Below are 27581 nucleotides of genomic sequence, written 5' to 3' on the forward strand. Positions count from 1 at the left end.
AGATGGCTTGGCTGATGTTGAGGCCTGTCCCTCTTCTAAGAGGGCCTCCCCATTGTTTGAACCCTCTCACAAGGGCTTTGTGAGAGCATTGCTGAATATGGGTCAAAAAGCACAAATAACATTGAAATGGTTCCTAGGCTTTGCTCCCAACTATGTCCCAAAGAATGACAAGTAGAACAAAACCATGTTGAGTTTTTCACCCTAGGCAATTGTCTTTTCGCATTAATTCCAAGCTGGGTTCTTTCAAGAAGGCCAGAGTTGTGTCATGCTTACTCAGACATAGACCAAGTCTAACAGCAGGCTTGGCCTGTCCAAAACACCACGCAGAGTCCAATTCATTCCTTTATTTCTGTACAAAAATTGCTTTTTGGATTCATTGTACTAAAAATCAAAACAGAGCACACTAAAAGAATCAAGGAAGAATGGGTCGCTTTGGCCAAAACTGTTCATTTAGTTCCAAGAGAAAATCTTTGTTCTCCTGGGATTTGTTTCAGGAACTAGAAGAAATTAAATATTTCCCATAGTTCCCAATGACAGATAAAATAAACATTAACAGAAAAATGGAACACTCAAAGTGTTTCCTTTTTAAAAGACATTTAAAAACAGAATACGTATGCAGCAGACACATTTATTGAAATGCTCTTTAAATACACAATAAAAAAGGTTAAAAAAGGAAGGTACTTCGAGATACCTAAGTTTGACTTTAACCTTGCAGGACTTTTGGAAGGCACTTCTAAGCATCAGGCGCAGCATTTTGGCAGCTGAACAGGGAGCCTGGTGGGTCAGCTTTTCTCTGTGAGCTGCTTCTCCACACTAATCTATTTTAAACCATCTGTGAAATTAGCAAGATTTCCTAAGTCCTTCACCTCTAAGGATTAAAACATTACTAGGGGCGTCTTACATACTGGTGTACACAAGTTTAATTAGACTTGAGATCAGTTTAAACATGTATTCTTTCAGATAGGCTTTAAATTAAAGAGCAAGAGGAGAAAACATAAACCCTCTAGATGAGACTGTTTAACAAGTACAGGGAGAGAAGTGATAAATATTGTTCACACATCATCTTTTTTAACATAAAACTGAGCATTAGTAAAATAAAGAGGAGTTGTTACATGTTCAGACATGAAGAAACATCAGAGCAGCCAACCCTCAGCTGTTTTACAGAGACATACAGAGGCATGCAGCACCTCTGCCAAAGCCTGTACAATAAAGTCATGAGTCAAGTTTAATGGGAAAATCAGATAAATAGCAGCTGTTCTTGGGGAAATGGTCCTGCCTGACAGATTCACTGGGTGCAACGACTGAAGCGTTGAGCAGATCCAAATGAGTAAAATATTGTTCCAAGTGCTCCTATCGGCTCCCCTATCTCTCTGGTGTTTAGTCATCAGGGTTGTGAAATAGCAGCCCTGCCGCTATACAACAGCATGGCTGTATTAATTATTTTATGCAGTTCACACATGCACATCTTTGTTCCGCAATGTCAGTTCATTCAAAGAAGCCAGTTGCAAACAGCAAGATAACCAAGCCACTGATTAATCCTCAAACTGCTTATTTGAGATTCACACAGAATGAAACTCATATAGAGGCCCAGGCAATTTTAAATGAGAATATACGGTGATAAACATTACAGACTGCCTTACACAAAGACCACAAAGGTAATTTTTCTTCATGCTATTTAATATCAGGCCAAAACAACGCCCAGACAAAACAGCTTAATGTGCAAAGAGTTGTATCTCAAAATTAAAAAGACCTGCTTGCTTGGTAGGAGTTTTCTTTGTTTATAAAATCCAAAATAAACAATCTGAAAAAAATGTTTTGTGAATCGAATGTAAAATGTTAAACACCTTCCATCAAGATGGATGTATGTTGTACAGCAACATCATTATTATTAAGAAGATAATTATCCTCATCTGGCAGGGGAGGTTGGTCCATAGAGGTTGTACAACTCTCAGAATGACCTCTGGCTTTCTAACACACAGGCACACACCGCCCTTTCAACATCCACATGTTTTGAGACCTCTCAACCTTCCAGGTGTTTGTTAAAGCAAAGCAGAATTTATTAACAAACATTTTATTTAAATAAAATGTCAAGTGATTAGCAAATCATTACTTTTAAGGATAACACTTGCTGCTCTAAGGCCCCCTTTGTTATCTTTTTCACATCTTAATTAGCTGTACAATGCACAGCAATACAATATACACTCACCGGCCACTTTATTAGGTACATCTGTCCAACTGCCCGTTAATACTTAATTTCTAAGCAGCCAATCACATGGCGGCAACTCAGTGCATTTAAGCATGTAGACATGGTCAAGACAATCTCCTGCAGTTCAAACCGAGCATCAGTATGGGGAAGAAAGGTGATTTGAGTGACTTTGAACGTGGCATGATTGTTGGTGCCAGAAGGGCTGGTCTGAGTATTTCAGAAACTGCTGATCTACTGGGATTTTCACGCACAACCATCTCTAGGGTTTACAGAGAATGGTCCGAAAAAGAAAAAAACATCCAGTGAGCGGCAGTTCTGTGGGCGGAAATGCCTTGTTGATGCTAGAGGTCAGAGGAGAATGGCCAGACTGGTTTGAGCTGATAGAAGGGCAACAGTGACTCAAATTACCACCCGTTACAACCAAGGTGGGCAGAAGAGCATCTCTGAACGCACAGTACGTCGAACTTTGAGGCAGATGGGCTACAGCAGCAGAAGACCACACCGGGTGCCACTCCTTTCAGCTAAGAACAGGAAACTGAGGCTGCAATTTGCACAAGCTCGTCGAAATTGGACAATAGAAGATTGGAAAAACGTTGCCTGGTCTGATGAGTCTCGATTTCTGCTGCGACATTCGGATGGTAGGGTCAGAATTTGGCGTCTACAACATGAAAGCATGGATCCATCCTGCCTTGTATCAACGGTTCAGGCTGGTGGTGGTGGTGTCATGGTGTGGGGAATATTTTCTTGGCACTCTTTGGGCCCCTTGGTACCAATTGAGCATCGTTGCAACGCCACAGCCTACCTGAGTATTGTTGCTGACCATGTCCATCCCTTTATGACCACAATGTACCCAACTTCTGATGGCTACTTTCAGCAGGATAAAGCGCCATGTCATAAAGCTGGAATCATCTCAGACTGGTTTCTTGAACATGACAATGAGTTCATTGTACTCAAATGGCCTCCACAGTCACCAGATCTCAATCCAATAGAGCATCTTTGGGATGTGGCGGAACGGGAGATTCGCATCATGGATGTGCAGCCGACAAATCTGCGGCAACTGTGTGATGCCATCATGTCAATATGGACCAAACTCCCTGAGGAATGCTTCCAGCACCTTGTTGAATCTATGCCACAAAGAATTGAGGCAGTTCTGAAGGCAAAAGGGGGTCCAACCCGTTACTAGCATGGGGTACCTAATAAAGTGGCTGGTGAGTGTATATACCAATTACATCCACCATGGGTACTTTAATGTGCACGCTTTTCATTCAATCCCCTAATTTTACATTTAGCCCCTGTTATTAAGTGCACACTCTTACTGTGTAAACCTTAAGATCATTGGTGAATGATTTAAAGCATATATATATATATATATATATATATATATATATATATATATATATATATATATATATATATATATATATATATATATGTGTATATATATATATATATATATATATATATATAAATGTGTGTGGGTGTGTGTGTAATTATTTTTCGCTAAACTGGATTTCCAACCTTAAATCACCTCATCATGTTTCCCTGCTTCAAAATTTCCTCTAAATTATTTTATTTTATAAATCCTTAATTTGTGCATATTTAGATGTTTAATCCCTGATTTACAAGCAATTATAGTTACAAAATCAATATTTACCTTAATATTTACAATTAAAAAGACCTAATCCTATTAAGTGGCAGTGAACTGAACTTAAATATTGAGGAATAACAGGCTTACTGCAAAAACAAAAAACAAAACAGTTGATATTGCATCTATCCAACTATTGCTATTGGAGACGAGGTCTAATGCAATGTTGTAGTAAGCATTTTTCATATTGTTTTAGGTTTTGATATAAATGATAACTTGGAATTGCAACTTTAATAAAACGTTTTTGTTTTGATATTAAATTGAATTAATTTGAATTTTGTTAACATTGCAAAGGCTATAAAAACTTGAAATTTTATCCCTAACTTCATATTTCAGGTGACTTAATTTACAATAAATTGACTTATATAAATGCCTAAAAAAGGATATGTGATTAAATCAAAATAAATTTAATCAAAAGACCTTGACTAAAATAAGTTAATATGTGCATACACTTCTGCACTGTAAAGGTTTTAAAAAACGCATTAAAAGGTAAAGATAGTAGTTTTACAAAAATAGATTTGGAATCGTTATGCAACGTGTTATGCACAATTTTTACCACTTTGGAAATAATGACCCACATGAATGACATATAAGGAAAAAATATTTGTTTCCTTTTTTTCTATGACCCATCTTTAAAGTTTTGTTATTAAAAGCTATGGATAATCAGTTTTACAAAAAAAATTAATCTACAGAATAAGTAAGAGAACACACAATATTAGGTTGTTTATTTTTTTCTTTCTGTGTTTTGAGCTAGGCTAATAGTGTGATCCTTTTCCCAAAACCAGAATACCGTTTACTCTTACACAGACCGCATGCAATCAAAATACTAACTCGAGTCCTTAAAACAAAATGTCTCTTTAATCGGTAAGTGTCAACAGCAGTACAAAAGATGGAGTGATGTGTGAACCTCTTTGCAACACAATGTCTCTTTTACAGAAAACAAGGAAAGTCTTGAGGTAAATAAGCTAAAGCCGGCAGTTTCTTCAGCCCGCTGCTGCATTCATACAATGGACCAACACATACGGAAAATGCAGTTTCATAATATTTCTGAAGTGACCCTGTGGGCATAATTTTATCATTTACAGTAAACACACTTGCATGGTGCAAAGATGCACAAGTGTGTTCATCATTGGTTTGTTTTTACTTGTTTTAGTGTATTAATACTACTGAAGCTGAGGACGCAGCTCTCCACTCACACACATCAATTTAAAATTATTCACCTTAAGTTTACCTCACGTCAATACTGCACATGAAAACCAAAGAATGCTGGTGTACACTTTGAAGCAAAGCAAAACAGAACATAAAAAACAAACATTTTCTTTTTTTTTTCAAGCAGTTATACACCCTTGCAAGTAATTGACCTGTTTTGCTCTGTAAAAAGAAGAATGTGAACACAAATGTGATGGCAACATTGTTTTTAAGTTGAATTAAAAACTTTACATTGGACTGTACAAGATATCATGATAAACTATTTACATATTCAGACATAAACTTTTTTTTTTTTAAGCAGCAACAGACACTATGTATTTCCTGTTCTCTAATGACACCCAAACAATACTTGCAATGGGCTTATAGGTACCTGCAGGGAGAGGAAACAAATCAGGATTCTATGCAGAAAATTATTTCAGGCTGCCAGCAATTTTTTTTAAATGTGGCTCCAGTCATAGAAGAGCCCCACACAGTGTCGCTTGAAAAGACAATTCGTAAAAGCAGAGTACCTAGGGCAGCTTAAAATGTTGCCCCAATGGCACATTTTTTACACTTTCTGAACAGCAGCTAGCATGTCAGTCCAGCATGTCAGTGAATTGTGCTGATTAAATTAACATAGAGAACATTCCCACCATTTACATCATAATGTTAAAAAAAAAAAAAAAAAAAAAAAAAAACAATGAATCAACTTACAGTAATCTCGAGACAGAATTGAATCCTTTGTCCTCAGTTCATCTAAACCATTTTGCATGTTTTACAGGAGGCAAAAAATTTAGAACAATTGTGAGGCCTACCTTCCAGAAAACCATCAGCATATGTAAAGATGCATTGTTTTCTGCATTTCAAATTAGAAGAAATAAACACTTGGGTGCTTTCACCTTTGAAATAAACAAAAACTACCTTGTGTGTTTAAAACTGCTTTTTGAAGCAACGAAGAAGGTACATTTTATTTCTAACAATGATCCTTTTAGTTATTTTCAGATTATTTTATCTTCCATCCGAAACTAATAGGCTAATTGCTTAAATAAAACAAATCAAAAAATCAGCAAGGGAAAACAGCATCATGAATTGTATAAAAAATAATAATTTGCAAGCATTAAGTGCTTATTTGACTCAGTACCTTTTAGTCTGATAAGGTAAGTTTGAATTGTGACTTTAAATATTAAAAATGTTCAGCATCAAAATGAGGTATAACCACTTGTCAGCTTTTAGAACAAATATAAAAGAGGAAATAAATCTGCCAAATACATAACTTGAAAAATAAAAAAACAAATGAACAAAAAATACCGTCATTGCTCATATTTACAATAAAATACTATCAGTGAATTGAGTAAAACTTAGTTGTATCTCCAATTTTTTTTTTTTTTCTGATTGTCTCGGTTTTCTTGTTTCACTGCCAATTTTAGAGCCAGCTAAGGCTGATAATAAATACAGTATGTCTATACTCTACAGTATCAAACACAATATACAACGTCTGTTGTTTTACAGTTCTCTGAGCCTTCTGTTTAATTGTCTGCACACATTTCTTTTGCTTAGTCTTTCCCCAAGACAGGCCTTGAAGCTTAAACAAAGCGTTCACTCATCGCACGTGTCATTACATAAACACACAAAATAAGTAGATGAAAAACTGATCATAAAAAGGACCCAAATCTGTGACAGGTGTGACAACAAACCCACTTGAGTCAAGCAGGGGAATCCTGTCCATCCATGGGGTTCTTCGTCAAAAAAAAAAAATTCACATTGATCAGAATTGCTTAAAAAATATGATGAATATCCAGTGCCTATAACACATTGTCTCTTTGTTGTCTTTTTTCTTCTTTTTTTTTTTTTTTTTTTTTTTTTTTATTTGTCAATTTGCTGCATTAGCACAGTGTCAATTTCTTAGGGAGTCCGAATGCCAGCAAACTGAAGCTGCTTGGCGTGGTCATAAAATTATTTACAGTCACATACAAATCAGTCTAACCACCAGCAAACAGGAGGAAACACATCAGAAATACCAAATTGGTTGACTTGGAGGGAGAAGGTTTGACTTATAGGAGAGCGTCCGCTGATTGCTTCAATGTGTAGAAATTAGAAAAGTGTTGAACATTGCAATGGAAAAATAATTAAATAGACACAAACAAAAAAGTAAATAATAAAACATGTTTTTTATATGAATGTTTGCAAAAGTTGGGTAATTCAAATAAGAAGTGCTAAAGAGCAAGGCGGGCCATCTGTACCTATCAGAGGCAAGAGAAAAATGCAGTGATCAGCAGTGAGGCTCTTGACCACTTATGGTCAGTGACCAGCTAATCAGCTCCTTCACAAAGCTCTCCTCTCTGAAATGGACAGATTCAAGGGCAAGGGGGAAATAACTGGACTCATGCATTAATAATGCTGCATTTCAGATGATACCCACTCGTCAGTCATTTTAATAATCCCCCACAGCTTGATGTACTTGTTCCATCTGCTCGCCAGTGCCTGGTGATTGGGCCGGGTAGTAAGCTCTGTTGTGGCCTTACTTACAGCACTTTGATGGAGAGCACAATGAGGGACACACACCCAGTTTTTATTGTTTCCCCATTCCTTCCCGCTGCTTTCTCCTTCTCCAAGCCAGATGGTGCCCCCTGAGTGTCGAGACTGCCAAAGACTGGGGTCAAAAATGTGCGTCTCTAAGAGAAGAACCACTTAGACCTTCTGCTCTACAGACCCATCTTTAACATCAAGCTCCAGAACCCTAAATCTTTTGTATGTAATTAGGGTAGGGGAGAGTTTCTTGAATTTCTTTTCAAACCAATACAACTCATAAATGTCAAATCTGGTTCAAAGAGTTGTTGTAGATAGTAACGCATGATTCTAACTTCTATGTTATATTGAAGATTATATGTTTTTTTTTTCAATTAAAAAGGCTTAATATAAGTGACCTAAAAACAAAAACAAAGTCACCTCTCACACAGTCACCTCTGTGAGATGCACAGAAGTGAGGAAACCAAAGACGATGGCAGGTCTTTGTCTTTCTTTATAGACCTCCTGGCAATCTGTAGTCCTTTCGATACAACTTTAGTAATCATTCCACTGCATCATCAAGATAACCACCCTGCTTTAAGACTTCTTAGTGTCCGTTTAAGATTTACAATGTCTGAAAAAATTAAATTTTAAGACCTAAGACTTTAAACATGCCATCCAAATGGGGCTAAAGTGTTTAACAAAATGTACCATAGCTTTAGAGCCACACATTGTACAACATCAATTTAAGATTGTAATGCCACCAAAGCTGTCTTTCACTTCTGTTCCAATCCTGAAGATTGGGGGCCTTTGGCCTTTTAACATTCTGGCCTGATTACAATCGCTGATTAAGATCCTGGTGATTCAGATTGGGTTGTAGAGCTGGAAATAAGTGAAAGGATTCTACAATGTTCAGTTTGCACTGTGGCAAGAGGAATAAAAGGGATTGCTCATACCACTGATGCGCACTGCATTAATCTCTGTGGAGTACGGCTACCATAATATAACTTCCACTCATCCGTTACTTCCTACAGAACTTGCTGCCTCCAAGTTCCTGAGTTTTATTTGTTCTTTTCTGTTAGAGCAAAGAGAGATCGTATAATAAGCTGCTTTAAGAGATGAAGAGATTGTCTTCAAAGCCTCTTGTAAATAAACATGAAATGTTTGGCACTTCCACACCAAATAGTGCAGCAAAAACAAAATAATAATAATAATAACAATAATAATAATGTGACTAAACTGGAATCTCTCCTTGTTTGTATTTTGATACTTTTTCTCGTGGTTAAAAACATTCACAAGCTGTTGGCTGGCACACTATACCTGAGTGAGATCATTTTTCCCATCTTGAACAGTTAGGTGATGAAGCATCATTACATGAAAACAACATGACTTTAAGTAATATGGGTTAATACCAAATGTTAAGCTTCAAGCTCTGTCTTTTGCTTTAGGCAACAAACTAACTGTGTAACCGTCTATGATCTGTAATGAAAAAACGAAGAAAACAATGAAAAAAAAAAAAAAGAAATTATAAATTACCACAAAAACAAACTATTTCACAAACTTGAAGAAATATTTAAGACCAAATAGCTTTTGACTGACGAAGCCGTAGCTGCATGCAGGCTTCCACATGGTACATTATAATTTTCTTTCAAAACGTATTTCCGATCCATGTGATAAAGTTTTTTGTTCTTTTTGCTCCTTCACGCCCTCAGATCAGATCAGATCATCCTCCTGTGTGACTGCTGTCTCTATATCAGTAAAACAGGTCTCAGTTGGCGCTGACTGGCTCCTGTGTGTCATTCTCACTGCTATAGTCTGATTTGGGCTCGTCCTCGAAGTCTTCGTACATGTCCATCTCATCCTCGCCGTTGACTTGCTCGCTGTTGTTCGCCAAGGCGCTGGGCTCCAGCTTCATGTTGTAAGTACTCTGAATAACGGGAATAGATGGCTCAGGGCTCACCGAGGCGCTGGAGCACTCTGACGTCATCTGAGGTGAGGGTGTGGTGTTTGCCATGGTGAGGCCCCCTGGATAGACCATACTGGCGCTGGTGGTGATGGGAATCTGAGGTGGCTGGCTGGACAAACAAGAAAGGGGAGAGGGATTATTATTAACTGTATTTCCAATTCTCTGCAAAAAGAATATCTTCTCCTGCTTTCGCGATACTAACACATGACGGCTGGAGCAGGGGGTTTCCCTAATACTGTGTGTCAATGCAGCAACTTTTATGAAAATGATTTGGGAGAAGAGAGGTTTTCCTGACAGCTCCTGTTCTGCACCGTTTAGACAGAGAACCCAGTTTATTGGTGACATAAAACCAATACGCTCTTGGCGCTGCTCTTGTCTGCTGCTGAGCTGCATGATTGATTCCCCAAGCTGCTGAAGATTATGACTGACATGGGAACACCTGGAGAGGGGTTCTCCTGCTAACCACACTGTAAATTAAAGTGTTAAGCCTCAGCGGCCCTCCAGGCCTTTCTGAGTTTACACTTACAGCTTATTTCCCATGAAATCTCTGTACTTCATGCTTCATTTTAAAATAGAGGGAATTAAAGTATTTTGTCAATTTATCAAATCTCAGCCATTAAAAAAGCTTGATTTTAAAATCTTAAAACCATATTATAGGTTAATGTGAAACTTATTTTATAAAAATGCCTGCTGTGTTCTTAAAAATGTGTCAGGCATTTGGTAAAAACTCACTTTGGTTAATGGTTGTTTGTTATTGCACATACCCCACAGTGAAGAACTGTCTCATCTCTTGTCGTCGGGACCGCATCATCTGCTTGTACTCTCCAATGCGTAGCTTTTTGCCATCAATTATGCAGGTCCTTTTAGGTCGAGGTTTGTACTTGTAGTTTGGATACTTCTCGAGGTGGAGCTTACTCAGACGGGCCTGCTCTTCGTAGTATGGTTGCTTGTCCTGGTTAGACATAGCCTTCCATCGAGAGCCTGAAGCACGGGAAGATGAACTTTTCAGCATTTGAAAACTATTTTACAAATCTAAGTGGGTTGAGACGTAAAAGCGAGAGTCTAAGTCTTGACATACATAGCCTATATATTAATCAGTTATACAGTACAGGTAAGCTTCTAAATATCAGGATAACAGGCTATTTTAAAAAAGGGCATTTAAACTTTACTCTCCACATTCTCCACTATTCCTGGAGGACAAAAATTATTTTGTTAGGATCATATACATGAAAACTAGGACTGTTTTTTTTATAAAAAAAAATTATTTTAAGAATTACCTTATGGTAATCAATTACATTTGTGATTTTAATTTCGTTCACACGCAGCATTTGCTGCCCTTATGGTATCCTCGAACAATTAATATCTCTAAAAAAAAATCTCAATAAAAAAATATTTTACAGCATTAACAGAAAATCATACTTAAATATTTCCAAAAAATGAAAAATGTTATCTTAGTATTTTTGTAGCTTTCATTCTGTATATTTGAGTAGAAAAAAAAAAATTCCATACAACAATTAATTTAACCTTAAGTTCATATTTCTGAGCTTATCCTACATTTTTATAAGTTGGGAAATAGCTTTAGACAGATGTTTACTTAAAAAAAGGTTTATCTTTACCTAAAACAATTAGAACGATGATAGGGAGGTGTCTATGTCTTTATCAGTAATTTTGTAAGGATGCTTTATTGCTGTATGATAGAAAACTTATGTAACACAGTGTTTTCAAAGTATTTGATTAGAGAAATTCATACACTAAAATGTATTTTACTACAAGAGAGACATGCTTGTCCCCCATACTGTCAAAAACTACAACAAGCCTGTGCTGTAAATACTACAGCACCATGAAGTGCACTACTGCGCCATGGATGACAGCACTTTTAACAGCTCTGATGTATAGACTCCAGTGCTGAGGGGACAAGACCCATTTAGTCTCTGTCATTTTTCATGACAAACACTTATGGTAGTGATGGGCCATAAATCCATCTGGATACTGAGTTGAACTGATGACCAGTAGCTTGTGCCATGACACACTTCCTATCCCCAAATAAACTAGGAAGATTTGGTGAATTTACAAAACAAAAAAAAGAAGCTTTTTTAAACCATATAGATCAAGAAAACTGGAAACTCATTTGAAAAATGTATCTTATGATGGAGGATATTTTTTTTATTTTCCTTACCATGCAAAAAGTTTAACTGATGTTTTTCTACTGATTTATTTTAAAGCATTCAGAAAAAAAAAATCTGATCTACAATATTTATTCTCGTATATCAGATTCAAAAGATCTTACCCAAAATCTTGCTAATGTTTGAGTTGTGCATATCGGGGAAGGCCTGGAGGATTTTGCGCCGCTCATCTTTGGCCCACACCATGAATGCGTTCATTGGCCTTTTAATGTGGGGCTCATTGTTGTTCCGCCCTCGGGATTCCCTGAAGACTCGTGCCTCCGTAGATCCAGCACCTCCTGTTGGCCAACAATAATAGGGTTGGGGTTTATCTGCAGAGCCATTGACTTCCTTGGACCCTGGAAAAGCCAGAGCAGGAACAAGAAGAGAGAGCGAGGCAAGGCATTGATTAAATGACAAGCCAGGTTTAAACTCTCTTTCGTCTATCATTAACGCCTCTATCTTTATCTTACAGAACATTGTTCTGAATGAGTACTGAGAAAACAAAACCTCCCAGAGGGCCAGAGTTTTGCTTCTTGTATAAAACTGAACTTGAAATTATTAAGAGCTACAAACCAAAAATGTTGCCAGTTTACACAGAGCTGAGTTCTTTCATTCTCTCTGAGTATCGTCTAAATCCAGAGGATTAAACCATTTGATTTCAAATACGTGTTTAAGTGTATGCTTTTCCAGAATACACACTTTTCAGCTGGGTATTCAAATAGAAAAGTGCCAACATAAATAACATGTAACATACTCCAAAGATTATTCATATTTATTTGCTCAAATATTTTGTCAGTCCTTTTTAGGACTAGTAGGAAGTAAAATAAGAAGAAGTAGAAGAAGTTGGAAACTTAAACTCAGGAAACCCTTAAAAAAGCTTTATTCCAATGATATTTCACATATATATGCTTAAATGTTTTTCCTTCCTTTTCCCCAGTTGTTTCTGAGACTTTGCCTTTTTCCTCCAAGCATACAAACATAATTTACCCTCCCAACACAGTTACACACAAACAAACAAACCAGGCCTATATTAGCGTGGAGAAATAGTGTGCTGATTTTGCAATGTGCTGTTCTCAATCAGGGCATTCACAATCAGCATAAGATAGTTTCTCTCAGTATTAAACTGTACATAAGGCTGATAATGATTTCTGTTGCATGTGCATTTGCTTCCTTTTATATGTAAGATGTGAAAGAATTAAATAAAAGCAGTATGAATATTTAAACAAACAAAAACATGTTGATAAACAAGGCTTGAAAAATAAGACAAAAAAGAGCCTTCCATATGCTACGATACATCTTTAATGATCTCAGATCTGGAAAAGAAAGCTTGGAATGACTCATGCATATTTCATCATCCACATGTGAAGCCTTCTCATTAAACCATTTCACCAGCAGTCTTGGCAAACGTTACCTGGGGTTTGATTTCTATTATTATTTCAGTTTATAAACAAATCAAATTCTTAATGAGTAATCGAGGGCTGTGTGGAGACATTAATTTGAAATCTGCAGAAACCTCACTGCAAAAACAATCCAGAAATAAGTAAAAAATGGCTTAAATTAAGTATATTTAGCCTTAATTTGAGCAGGTAAATAAGATGATTTGCCAATGGAATGAGTATTTTCACTCTTAAAATAAGATAGTTAGATAATATTTACTTGAAATAAGACGATAAAATAGTTTTTTCTTATTTTAAAAGGAAATTGTCTTGTTCCATTGGCAAAGTGTCTTACTTACCTCCTCAAATCAAGGAAAAACACACTTATTTTAAGAAAAAATAACTTATTGAGATTTAGATTTTTTGCAGTGCTGTCTTAATCATGAAAGACATTGCTTCACAATTTCCAACCTCAACAGTTTGCCTACTCTTAATAAAAAAATTTTTTTTTTTCAAATTTTTTTTTTTTTTACTAAAATAGCAAGCACAATAAAGACTGATTAGCTGTATGATGAGATTTCAGTTTATGTAACAAAAACAGGTCAGATTTATACACATTGGCCTAAATAAAAAGAAGTGTACAAATGTCTGTGTTCAGGTGATAATGTTGAATTGTTTTTTGTCTGAATTAATATTTGTCCTTTTCTCTGCAGGTGATTACAGATGCCCATAAAAAGTTCAACTTTTTCAGACCAAACTCTGACTTTTTTACCTTAACTTAAAAAAATGTTAAATTATCAGCTCCCAAACTAATGCAAGTCCATAAATGAGTGTTTTAGCACACATCAAATGTGTTTTACATCAGGAAATTTAGGAGCTGCTACCAAGCGATGAAAGTCCCATATCTGTTTGCTTTTCTTCTGGAATACTACAGGCCTTAAAGGCATCATGAATTCAAGAATAATACACTACCTTTGCTGCCACCAAACCCCACAGTACGTTAATTTCATTTAGCATGCACTCACTGTACAGGATGAATTGGTTTTACTTTGTTTGCTTTTGACAACCATGTTTATTGTGCAATGAAATGTGGTGTGGCGGAGGGCTGACAGTATCCATCAATGCGGGGCAATCTGCTGACTGCCAGGGCCAGATGAAGGTATTCATTAGCTCAGGAGCATAGCGCTCACTCAAACACGACAGCCAGTGTCTGCACCCCGGGATCGCTTGCTGTAATTTACGATGCCCTCCGTCCCATTACTCTATCACTGACACTGATTCAGCAATTTATATACTGGCGTGCATGCATACGGGCAGAGGTGATCTTCTTATGGGGAGGGGTGCAAAACAACTGCTTGCCATCACCCAGTGCCACATCAGTAGTTAGCCAGGAAACCAGCCCCGTGACTGAGTTCATTGGAGGGAATCCAGATGAGCCATCTTTTTTCTTACATAGCTGCTCCCTTGGAAAAGCTCCTGTCAGATGTTATAGGAAGCTTTAGAACGAAGCAACAACACAAGTTTTCAGTTGATGTTATTCAAAGGTGAAACAGTCACATATTATTTAAGGAAGGGAATAAATCTGCCTCATGTATACCCATGCCCCCTCCTTAGATCTTTGATCTGAAATATTAGTTTGAGTTTAATAATTATGTTAGTACTTTTCTTGATAGAGGGGATATGTGTCACTGCCAAGGATGTCTAAGACTGGAGGGCATCACAAAGCTTAAAAATAAGTTTTCAGGTATCTGCTGCCTAACTGAATATACAGTCAGTGACCACAACAGGGACCACCCTGTGTTGTATTGTCGAGGGAACTTGTCTTGCAAAAACTACTACCACCTTCGTTCCTAATTCAGTCCATCTACTGTATTGGAGACTTCCAGTGCATCTGTGTCAGAGGAAATTGCTGGGGACTACAGCATGAAATTTATCTTAACATTTTTTTGTTTCATTAAAAATGGTGACGCTTGTCTGACATTATGAAAATAAGAATTTACAATAGTTTCTCCCAGGTGAGGCAGGACATTTAGAAATCAGTCAGTTAGGTGTTTGATTGTGTAAATAAACACAGATGTTTAGCAGTCACAGGGCCAAGTCCCCTGGGTGTTAACTAGCAAGGAGGCGAAGCAGCGGCAGAGCCGGTTAATAGAATTTATTTTGATTCATAAGGCCTGTAGCTCTAGTGTGATAGAATGATATGAGAATTCGCTTCTAATTTTGTTTCTCCTGGAAAAACAACAGATGAGATGGATGAATTATGTTGTGAAAGCATGATTGCTCGCTTTTGTAGGGAGTAAAAAAAGAGTTAAAAGAGAATGTACATAATGAAGAATGAGAAACAAGGCAAAGAATTAACAGGAAAATGCAGTAAGATCCGAAAACCAATCACACCTGTGAACTACAGGCTCAGACTTGACTTTGTACCAAGCCAGAGGGTAGTCATGCCCTGACTGCCCCTATCCTCCGCCTTTTCCCCTCCTCCTTACTCATCTTTGTTCTGTCGTTATACATGTGCTGTCACCCAGGAATCTGCTCGAGAGGATGAGCCTCGGTGAGCTTGCAACAATTACATGTACCTGCCAAGCCTTCCCTCCTGGGATCAAATCTAACACCTCCAAGTGAAGGCATTTAGCGCCGACAATGGAGCCTCTCCCTCAGAGCAGGATCAGGCGAGATTAATGGGGTTTAGTTAGACAGAACATAGAGCTCAGTGTATCTGCTGTAGCATGAGCTCATTGCATGCTAATTAAACCATTACAAATTACAAGTATTAGGAACACATTTTTTTTTTTTGTTTGGGGTTTTCTTTTCTAGTATATGAGCATATAGAAATCTGTCATGTGAACAGTAAGTTTTATAGAAAACCAGAAAGCCAAAGAACATTTTCTTAATCTGACAAGCTCATACACTTAATCTTTCCTCACGTTTAAACAAAATTTCAACTTCTTGATTCCTCAGCTATTATTTTTGATTTTAGAATGCATTTTAACATTAATAATGTTAGCTATTTTAATTTTTCTTATATAAATTATATACACTTTCTCTCAATAAAACTATAATGTATATTATTGATATCTAATATGGGAGAGCAATAGAAATTAAAATGGACGGAATAATTCACAATCTTCACATTTATTCATTAAGATATGAAAGGTATTGCAAATATATGTAAATAATTCTATGGTTCATAGCATGTAGCACAAATTATAGCTTCTGTTCTCCAGTATGTTGTTACCATCTGAAAACTGCAATAATGCTTACATAAAGTTACGTCAGCTAGGAAGTTCATTTATGGATGTAACAATTTCCTGCAAAATCTAAATTATAGTGATATTTGTGTCAGCCTATCAAAAAAAAAAAATGTTAAAGTGAAAATGTGTGAAAAAGTTCAAAGGGAACGGACTCTTCTCTGAGTCAATGTTTAAAAAATAAAAAATAAAAAAATAAAAGTTGGAGTGGCAGCCTAGTGGTTAGGGCATAGAGCTTGGAATCCTGAGGTTTTGAGTTCAAAACCCACTCTCCGACTGCCACTCTTGCTCCTTGAGCAAGACCCTTAACCCCCCGATTGCACCCAGGGTGCCCCATGATGCCCAATTTCTCCAATGTGAGATTAAAAAAGTTCAGTTATTATTATGTCTTCTACAATTTTAAAACACTATCTATATTCTCATTCGGTCCAATGACAACCTTGTTAGAGACCCTTTCACAAGATTTTCTTTATTTTTATTAGTGCTACCTTGTTTAAAATGTAAATAAGTTATTATTCCTGACTCCACATATCACTGCAGCATTTGTTCTGACCTCCCTCTAAACCCGCGGTTCTCAAAGTGTGTGGCGCGACCCACTGGTGGGGAATTGAGACGTGACAGGTGGGGCGCGCCAAGTTTCGGTGTGTGTGTGTTGTGTGACTATAAATGTAGAACTTGTGAGAGCAAACTGTCCTTATAGCTGTATGTTGCCGCTTTTTAGACCAATCAAACCCACAAAGTAATCATTACTAGCCTACATGCAGTCTAATTAAAAGAACATTAGATATGAGAAACATTTCACCTGGAACTGAAGTGCCAAAATAATGATTGATGTGACGTTGGCATATTATTTGTAACTTTGTCGCTATATTTCAGACCCCTCCAGCGACTCTTTTTCAAAAAAGCGACTAGCGACAAATCTAGCGACTTTTGGAGACTCTTACGTGAAAGCATGTATCGTTCCTTTTCTTGTCCTCCAGCGGCAGGTGCTGCCGTGGGGCGCCTCCTCCCTCCCAACCCCGTTCTCCCCCGCTATCGCAGAAGTCCCTCTCAGCGCTGCAGTAAGGGACACAGCATGTTTACCCTCAGCGTCCAGACTGCAAATAAAGCGCACATGCGCCGGGATTGGCGGCGCAGGTTGATCATAAATAACTGAATTTGAAATATTTTATCTTAAATGAATAACGGCGTTTGATTCACACAGCCACATGTTCATGTTTCTGGTTTGGAGTGGAGAGGGAGTATCCACTGATCGGGCAGAGAGCTGTGTGCATTCTTCTTCCCTTTGCCACATCATATCTCTGTGAGATGGGCTTTTCAGCTGTTGCTTCACTGAAAACAAAATACAGATCTCAGCTGAACATTGAGCATGACTTGAGAGTGGCAGTATCAAGCCTGCATCCCCGTTTTGATAAACTGTGCAATGCAAAACAGGCTCATTGCAGCCACTAATGCAGGGATAAATAGACCTGTCTTGCCAGATGGATTTCACTACTTTTCTTTTATTAACAGATTGCAGAGTGGCACTTTAATTTTTTCTATCTTTGAGCTTGATACAAATTTTGACACAGCTGCATTTTTATTTTCTTTATTTTTGAGCTTGCTGTTATTTGATGTAGATAGTTTGTATTTAGATACTACTTGTTACTTCAATAAAATTGGAACATTTTAAGATTGTTTCATATTTCATTTGCATTGTGTTGGGGCGATGGGGACAGGCGGGGCTTGAAAATTCCCCCTTGTCCAAAGTGGGGAATGACAGAAAAAGTTTGAGTACAACTGCTCTAAACAAACAGCCAATTCATTAGGATAGTTATTTATGTATATAAGGGTTTGACTGGTCAAGAACATTAGCAGTTAAATCACATGAGCTGGGTATGATCTGTACGATAATCCAAATCCCTTTCTTTATATTTCTTGCTATATAGAAAGTAACAAGCACATCTGTAACAGGCACAGACTGCCCACTGGGTTTGCTTAGTTTGGCTGCTTCATCCTGGAGAGAAAGCTGCTACACACCAAGGGGCTTTCACACCCTATATGCTTATTGGGAGGTACACCCAGTAATTTTCGTTTGAGAAAACACCAAAGCACATCCGCTGTGTTCTGATCTACTTGGGAAAAAGTGTGTTAAAAGGCAGATGTTTCCAAAGTGATTTCCTTTTCGTCTGGGGTCAGAATGCTTCCAAAAAACTAATTGCATTACTCATTTTAGATGTCTGGGAAAAATAAATTGGTCTAAATATGTTGGAAAAGTCACATAAGCTGTAGCAGATATTTTTTCACAACAACCTGCAAGTGCTAAGGGAAAAACAAATTATAACATCTGAAATTACAAGTTTCTTAAATCTAAATCTTGTTTGAAAATCCAAGCAAAATTAGCTCCAGCAATTCTGCTCACGTCTTTATAACAACATATGCCACAGAGCCAGAAATCTAATGCCTCAAGGAGACCATCAAGAGAATTTCAAATGTAAACATGTACTAAGAAGAGTAAGCGATTTGTTGCTCACATTTTTAAATCCCTCCCGATCTTTAAGCTGTATGTGCCTTCTCATTGCTGTCAGGTAAATAAAGAGATTAATGTATTTGTGCTTCAAAACAAGAAATGTAAACTGTGTTTTGAGTTATGAGCGATGCCCTGACTCAAAGTCTTTAACCACCCCTCCCCCCTGGGAAGAGGACCTATCCCCTTTTCTAACCTCTGTCTGCTCCTAATCCATAGCCCACTGGGAATACTGATGCAAGGCGTCTGGCACTATCCTTTCCCTTGGCCCTGAGAAGGACTTAAAAGGACACAAATGCCCTAGTGCGCACTGTGTTTCTGTCCTGACTCCACGGTAGCCACAGAGGGAGGGTTCCCACCGGGAGAAGGAGCGACAAAAACACATCTGTCCAAAGAGTCAGACGGTTGGGATGGGAGCCTCTGCTATGGCTCACATGGGAAACATGTCAATGAAGCCACAATATTCACCTCTAATTTTCATCTTAAGGATTGGGTGTGATGTGAAACCAAAGAGGGTGTGATAAAAAGGCTTTAAAGTTGCTTAAAAATAATTTATAGTTTGTTTTCATGCATATTTTTTGCTTTTTTTATTGAAAGCTGTGTCGGTTCCTTACATGTTCCTTTTTTCTTCTTGTATAATGCTAACGGGTGAAAGCATCTTGAGAAATACCTGTTTCTTTCACTCTTTGCTTTATCAAAGATGAATCAAAAACACTTGCATACTCCAATGCCAAAGAAACTGCCACAAATATTTTTTGTCAAACAAACACTAGTGGACTGAAGTAGTCATTCCACCTTTGTAGGATCTAGCACCGAAGCCATGGATGACGTTTTGTCACAGTGGTGTAATCAAAGTTCGCACCTCTCTACTCAGGACCACAAACAAGCACAAGAGCAACAAGAGCCAAGCTTGGAAACTAGCCAGCTTTTTCCTTGTGCAGCCTTGTCCTCCGTTCACCAACCTGAACCTCAGAGAAACAGCTCATTTGAAAAGAAAATTCACACCAACCCTCAAAAGCTTATGCATAGTTTCACAATGTATCTTATTGCTTAGGAAATTAGACCTTACATAAAAGTGTTTAATCTGATATGTGTTGCTACAAATTCACTTCAGGCCTTACCATCCAGATCCTCAGGCCTGGTAAGGTCAATCACTCTGTGGCCAATTTTTCCTTCCTCTCCCAGTTTGCCAAGGTGGTGCCCGATGCTGTCGAAATGCACCCTTTCCTATAGAAAAACAACGAAAAATAAAGTTGGGTTAAAAAAAGCAAGCATATGTTTAAATTTCCACAATGAGATAAAAGTGTTAAATAAAAACAACATATTATTTTAGCTGAATATTTGAGAAGTGAAGGGATCTCTGATATATGCAGGATGTTTTTGGAGGTGCACCTTTGACAAGAGGTAGATGCGTTTTTGTTACTCTCTGCTCTCTATACTCTCTGCTCTCTATTCAGCTTAAGATGACAGAGGGGAGAGAGACAGTGAGGGCCCAGGGGTGCTGTAAATAGATTTATAGAAGGATACTTTGTAATCCCCCATACACAATGGGACTGCAGCGCTCTTTACAGAGCTCAGATTTTTCTTCCTTCGCTGCCATTTCTCTCAGCCTCTGTTTTCCTAGCGTATGGCACTGAGAGCTCGGCACCCATCATTTATTCAAGGTTCATGTTTTGGTGAACGCACCGTGTTTTCCCGTTTGTCATGTCATTTTGTGCTCAGATTAAACTTGGCATCATGTTGTACTTGAGCACAATGAAACCCTGTCATTCAGCACTCCATGACAATATTAAATGTCATGTCCGTGTGCATTTACAGAATAAAATAACAGCTTTCGGGGGGCCTTTGAATAGTTGCTGCACATTACACTTAATGTATTATGCAAGGGGAAAGAGTGCCGACTGCTGCCGGGTCCATTGTTGAATGACCTACTTCCTCAGTGAATACACAGAGCATTAGCAAAGGGCTGTCCTGTTCTCTAAAATCTCAACTAGGAGATGGACACTTTGACTCTAAATGACACAAATAAAGCACCATCCTTTTTGGAAGGTTTCGCTCTGACGAGAAAAGAAGCCAAAAGGAAAAGAAACACATTTGTTTTATTCCTAGGGTGCAGATGTTCAATCTTTTCTTCGTGTAATTCAAAATGCACAGACTCTCACGCAGAGTCCCTAAACTAACAGCTTCTAAGCTGCACCTAGAAAGAGCGATAGTTATATTAATTTTCCTCCGTATCTCATTATATTTCTTCCTCCACAAAAAACGTCTACACCTATTTAAAGGTATTAAAAGTTATCTGGTCTCAACTGCGGTTGTGTAATATTATCATTTTATTTCTCAAAAATCAAAACAATAATTGAATAGAATTACCAGAAGAAAGTAAATTGAATTAAGAAAAAAAAAGATAAAATAACCTACATATCTTAAATATTTCCATCCTCTTTTGTGTGAGCTCCTTGTATCCTTCTATATGAACAATAAATATGACAAAATGAAGGATGAAGATAGTTTTAAGTGCATTTGAGCTTTTTTGCAGCATTTTAATGTTCTTCTTGCTTTTATTTATTCAAGAACTATTCTTCAAAAGAAAGGAACATGAGAGAGGCAGAAAGAGCTCTGCAATTTACCATTATACTTGAAGGAGCACTCATTATTTATGACCAGCTAAGTGATTTTGATATACAATTAACCACTACCTGCTTATGGCCTGTGATTAGAGGCTGTCTATCTGACAGCCCTTTGCTTACTTAAGTGTTTTCTAATTATGACATATGTGGTGGTCCCTGCTGGGTGAGAGGACACTTTGTAAAGAGAAGAGGAAGTATGGGGCCTTTTCACACTGTCACGTTTTGTGTGTGGACATGCACGCTGCATGTGTACAGACTCCTATCCATCACCCATCCACATTATTGCTCTTAATGAAAGAAGGCAGCGGCCTGATGACAAAGTGACTTAAGTGCGATTAGCTGGATGGTGGTGCTTCACATGCTTCCTCTTGGAAAGTCCAGTATTGAAACACAGTCTTTACTGGTGCTGTATGCCTGTAATAAAGTAGTCGCCTCATCCCTCTTCTGTGCTTCGCTGGCCCCTCTTGATCTATCAAGTCCTTTTATAAACTCATGATCATTAAGCATCATGTTGGGATTGGGAGAAGAGAGGATGGGGGTTATCCATCAATGATTTTCATTAATAACTGGAGCGGCGTTGAGCGTTTGCCTCCACCGCACTGAATCATGTGATCGGTGGAGATCAGCACGTTAGACAGCTCCGAACATCACTGAATGAAACGCTTGTTCAGAGGTTGTTTTGAGGTTGTTTTACTTTAAGTCTACACATTTTTCATAGAAGCCAGCACTTTGCATGCTACAATATTATGGTCTAATTAAAGTAAGTATTGCTATGCTAATTAATACTAGCCTATCAGTTCACTACAGCATCACAAATTTTCATTAAATTTTATATACCAAGTTGATATACTTATCGGTTATAAGTTTGGTAATTTATATCTGTGAGTAAGAAATATGGTCAAAATTAGGGCCATAAGTTATCTGCATAGCACTGAGGTTTTGTTTTAGGGGTTGGAAAATGTTCAGTGAACTAATGCTTCTTTACTGCCCACGCATCAAGCGCTGTGATAAATTAATGGCAGTTTTATTATTTTATAGTGTCATTAAATTTTTACTGATCACTCTGACACAGCGGAGTACCAAAGGACATACAGTATCTGGGGGAAGTGGGCCTTTTTGCTATGGGAACAGACGTGGAGGCAAGGAAATGTGGGCCCATCAGTGTATAGCTAATATGAAAAGGGTATTTATAATGCAGAGTGAAAGAAAGAGATGTTGGAAATTATTGATAAACTATAATTTAACCAAGAGAGAGCATAAAATCAAAAGAGCTTTAGTCAAATAAAGATAAAAACAAAAATCAGGAAACAAAAGAGGTAACAGAACACATTTTACCCCCCCCTTTAGACCACAAACAGCTGGCAAGATACCAGTCTCTCATCTAAATGACTTCGGCAAGCAGCTCCCCATACCGCAAGGAAAATTACAGCAGTGTGCTCCGAGCTGCCACTCGAAATAATCTCCTCTGCCCTGCCTGTAAAGTCTTTTGTCTGTAAAGTTTAGAAACAGATGTAGGACTTCTTCAGCTGCACATGACTTCAGCTGGCAAGTGAAGTTGGTTTGGTAAGCCAGATGTGAGTCACAAAGAAAGGGAGAGAATTAGAAAGAGAAATAGATAGCAGAATGTGTGGAACTTCTTGGGCAAGGGAACCCAAAAGCATTCTTGTCAACGTAGCAAAGGAAAGCTTTAATCTTGCTGTCCGCAGAACATGCGCTCGAGGGCTTTTGCTTTGCCCACAGGGCGTTTTCTGGGCAAAGCGGGTGGCGGACGGCCCTGTGTATTGTGCCTCCTATTGCCCTGAATTTTTTGCAATGTGCTGCCTATCACAACTCTCATTTTCTCTCACGTCTGTAAATAACCTAAGGCTATGGGAGAGCAATAGGCCTGAGATTGTTCAAAAAGATCTAAAAGATATCTTTGCTGAGAGAAAGGTAGATGCTGTGAAGATTTGGTAGGTCTTTTCATGTTGATCGTGTCAACAAATGCACAACTTCTTCCACAACATCTGAAAAATACCTGATGAAACACTTAGAACTTTAAAGTTTCTCTCAATTTTGTCAATGACACCCTTACTAAACATAAAAAAGCAAAGGAAGACAGAGGTTTAATTGTATGCAGTAGACACAGCAAAACTATTGACTCCTAATATTTTGTTAAACCAAAACTTGAGGGTTTTTTTAAATATAAAGATAAACATCAGATAAACATTAAAAAACATTTTTCAGTTTACTCATATGAACACTCCCCCCAAATAACACTCATATGAACAGATGGGCACTCACACTGACCCCAGGCTCACACCGACTCCGGTCTTACCGTTGCGATGCGGTGGGTGCGGCGCCGCAGTGATTCCAAGTAATTAAAAAGACGTAAACCTCTCTCACCCGCTGCTGAGCTGTCCGGCTGCGGTTACCGAGACACTCCGGCGCTGCAGAAAATTCCGCAAGAAAGCTATCCTTGCGGCGTGCCGGAGCCCTCCGCAACAAGCTCTCGCAAAAATCCTTTATTTGGGCCGTGTTATCGCGTGAAGTTACGTGAACTCAAGTGAACTTCTGTTAAATCTCCGGACCTGTTGCCGGAGCCGCAGAGCCGCACCGCACCATAGTCAAAAGGGCGGTGTGAGAGGGGGTGTGCGGGAGTTGCGGTCTCCGTCGGCTCGGTAACTGCACCGGAGCCTGTGTGAGCAAGGGGTCAGCCTGGTTCTGCTGGAGGTTTCTTCCTGTTAAAAGGGAGTTTTTCCTCTCCACTGTCGCTACAAGCATGCTTAGTGTGAGGGGTTGCATTCGAGTCAATGAGTCGATGCAATCAACTATTTCAATCAACATTTATTTGACTTTGAAATCGGTTTATTGATTACATGAAAATTCAGGAACCCCCTTAAACTTGACAGGATTTACATGTGGACATTTTAAATCTATTTAAATTGTTTAATGCATCTTTTTCATTAGATGTGATTGCCTTTTTATAAAGTTTCCATAAATTGGGTTTCTACAAAACCCTAAATGTCCATTACTGGTGTTTGCTATATTAACAACCTGGTACATGATGCTTTAAGGTAATGTTTCAGACCATATCACAGTGGCTTTGTGAAGTGAACATTAGTTATCACTGTGCCCCTAAACTCTTCAGTGAAAACAGGGGGTCCCAGACCAAATCCTTCAACAGTCTGTCCCAGTCCTGACAGAAACAAAGACGGCACAATGCTACACTTACAATGTCTCAAAGTTCGCTGCCTCATCTGGTTTGTATCTTTTTTGAACTATGTTATTTATAAGCCTGCAGCATTCCAGTAGTTTTGCAAGTTTTCAGCTACAGTATTTAAGTGTTAAATACATCCAGGCGAGTGGTAAACCCACAGGTCCTTTCATGGAGGCCGTTGCTCTCTTTCCACCCGCAATCATCCATTTGATGGGGCTAATGCAGCCAGAGACAGAATCAACAGTAGCAGCCACAAAGGGTTGGCCTCTGTTCTAAAACATAACAGAGAAGAGACACAGGGCTATTTTGCTTCTATTGGTTTAGTAAGTGCATTACTTCATTTGTTTTAAGCCAGCTTAGCCTCTTTTATACATTTATTATTGCTGTTTCCATTTATTTATTTAAGTTAATAAAATAAAGCAAGTTTTGAAGTCAGAAAAAATAAACTTAAGCAGTAAGTAATTTTAGCACTCCTTCTACAGTACCTTTTGAATATAGCATTGTCTTAAACAATGACTGGCCTTCATGTTCCCTGCATATCAAAGCTACATCCCACTGTTATTCTCAAAGTACCTGGAAGACCTATAGTACAGATGACTAAAGAGATAGGTTGTACAGTATTAGTGTTGATTGAGTAGGGCGGTGGGGTGGTGGGCTATTAATGCCAATGGTCTTACACTGGGCTGCCATAAAAGTGTTTGTCTAAGAGCAAGAATGAGAATATAGAAGACCAGGACCAGGTTGTAGAATACAAAGTGGCAAGTTTGATTTTCCAGCCAGAAACAGTAGAGGGAGAGGACATACCCAGTAATTGTCTAAAAAAACCTTGGATCACAGGGATTTCAAAGAGAAACATGCCTATATCATTTCTAAACCAGAAGGTATTTTTGTCAGGTCCAGTTCTCAAAGATCCACAACACTTACACCAAATAGACCTCAGCCTTGAACCTCTTCAAATCCTTTGGGTTGCTAGCAGTAGGAAAGACACCAAAGGACTAACTTTTTCACACTAGGACAAACCTCAAATAGAAGCTGGTGTGAATACAGCCCAACTTCGGCAATGATAGACTTCATTTTTCTAGTATATTCCTTCCATTATTCTCTCTTGTTTGCACCTTTTCATTAGGAGCATAGCTTTTAGCCACTCATGCCAGTAGTATTTCTAAAGCTGTAGAGAGCAAGAAATTCCTCTTGTTAAAAATCAGGAAAAAATACTGTCAAATCAACCTGCAGAGATGCAGCCTTGAGGCTTTGGTGGGGAACGAAAGGCTTGACCCGGGACGGTCCCACATCTGTAAAGACACACTCTTACTTTTTTTTTTTTTTTTTGGCAAAAGCCAACAATTGGACAAAGCATTAATGTAAGCAATCTTCACAATAGCACTTGCTGGCTGCAGCCAGTGCCTGCAAGCTGAGAATAATCTAATTTGGATGGGCAAACCCTTGTATGCCAAGGATTTACACTCCAGCCAAAATGCCTTGCTTTGCAATTTCCAAGACAGCAGTCGAAAAGGAGTAGAAAATTGCTTCCAGGGCTGCAAAGCAGACAAGATTATATTCAAAGTCTTTGTGAGGGCTTTGCCTGAATAGGACCCTGGCATCACATACAGACACACACTTACATGTGGTTATATGCATACACATAATACAAACACATGCACACCCACACGCACACACATAGGGGGGAAGTGTAGTAACTATAACCAATAGGTTAGAAGAGAGGATTTTGTGACGCAGATGAGTAATCTCTACTTGAATATTTACAAGCTGAGCTTTGGGATACAAAAAATGGACAATTGTAGTCATCAATACTGAGGAAAGGTGATGTTGTAGGGCAGAAAGGGCAGCTCAATAGGTTAATACACTGACCTTTTCCCTTTTGATTCCAGTTAGGGACTTGTCAGCAGAAGAATATATTTTATCTTTGTATAGCTCTTAGACATCAAACACATTCCATGCATGTAATTGGCAGATAAAGAGATGAATCACAGTCAAAAAAACTGTTTTTTTTAAAAGCAGAGTCCAGAAGCAAGACTGGCCACATGACAGGTTGGTTTTGTGTATTTTTCTGGTTCTTTTTTTTCCCTGGTCCTGTCATGAAGTTTCAGATATAGCTGAACACAACAGCTGGGGTCTGAAAAACTGAAGTATTAAATAAGGTTGGTTTGTTTTTTGTTATTTGGTCACAAATATACATACATTTTTTAATGTATGTCCCAAAGCATTTGTATGTATTTCATATGTGGATATTTGCTGTAATATTTGCTGTAAAAATATAAAAACATTTTTGTCCAGTTGTTATAAGATTTTGTTCAGGTAATCTTTTAAAGCTCTAAGACAATAGAATATTTTGAGTTGTTTTTTTTGTTTGCATTCTTGGTTTCCTGAAATATGCCCAGTAAATTAATCTGAATTCTAACATTTAAGTGAAATTTCCTGAGCAATTTTGGTCTTATTTGCTATAAACTTCAAGACACTTTAAACTTGTAGATAAAAAAATTGCAACACCACAAACCGGTTGTTGTTTGAGCAGCATAGAAGGAAACAACTGAAATCAGTTACAAATGGCCTCACACTGGTTGTGTGTTATTACGGATATGCTCAAATATATTCTAGGTTAAAGCTTCCAGTGAGTATAGAGAAGATGGTAAATAATGGAACAAAGTAATTGCCCACTCCAGACAATAATACCCTTAGATAAATATTTCAAATCGGCAAACTGAAGAGGGATTTTAAATGGTTTATTGTACTGATGGGATATAGTGAAAACAGAAAAATAAAGAGAACCAAGAAGACTCACTCTTTTAGAGCATAAATATTTTACATGTCTTCAGGTTAAAGGCTTACATACTGCTGAACAAAGTCCTGTCTATCCCATGTTCTCCTAGGTCAGTGGCCAGGAAGGGAGGGAAGGAGAGATAAAGGCCAGGCAGGAATGCATTGTACT

General features: G+C 38.1%; 1 protein-coding gene across 10 annotated transcripts in view; it reads right to left on the reverse strand.

Annotated features, from left to right (window-relative positions):
• Positions 1–4687: 4687 nt before the first annotated feature.
• The window catches only part of sox6 (SRY-box transcription factor 6), a 154892-nt gene continuing 131998 nt past the window's right edge, over positions 4688–27581 (reverse strand). For 5 of the 10 annotated variants that reach the window (XM_038283713.1, XM_038283717.1, XM_038283714.1 and 2 more), the window contains exons 13-16: positions 19930–20035; positions 11798–12031; positions 10275–10491; positions 9313–9619 (exon numbers count right to left, since the gene is read on the reverse strand). In XM_038283713.1, coding sequence (XP_038139641.1) covers positions 9313–9619; positions 10275–10491; positions 11798–12031; positions 19930–20035 — 864 coding nt within the window. Of the gene's footprint in view, positions 9620–10274; positions 10492–11797; positions 12032–19929; positions 20036–27581 lie in introns of all 10 variants that reach the window. The other 5 variants (XM_038283723.1, XM_038283715.1, XM_038283721.1 and 2 more) reach the window with 3 other exon arrangements.

Source organism: Cyprinodon tularosa, unplaced genomic scaffold, assembly GCF_016077235.1.
Source record: "Cyprinodon tularosa strain WSP-4 unplaced genomic scaffold, ASM1607723v1 ctg197, whole genome shotgun sequence".
In the NCBI taxonomy this organism is placed as follows: Eukaryota; Metazoa; Chordata; class Actinopteri; order Cyprinodontiformes; family Cyprinodontidae; genus Cyprinodon; species Cyprinodon tularosa.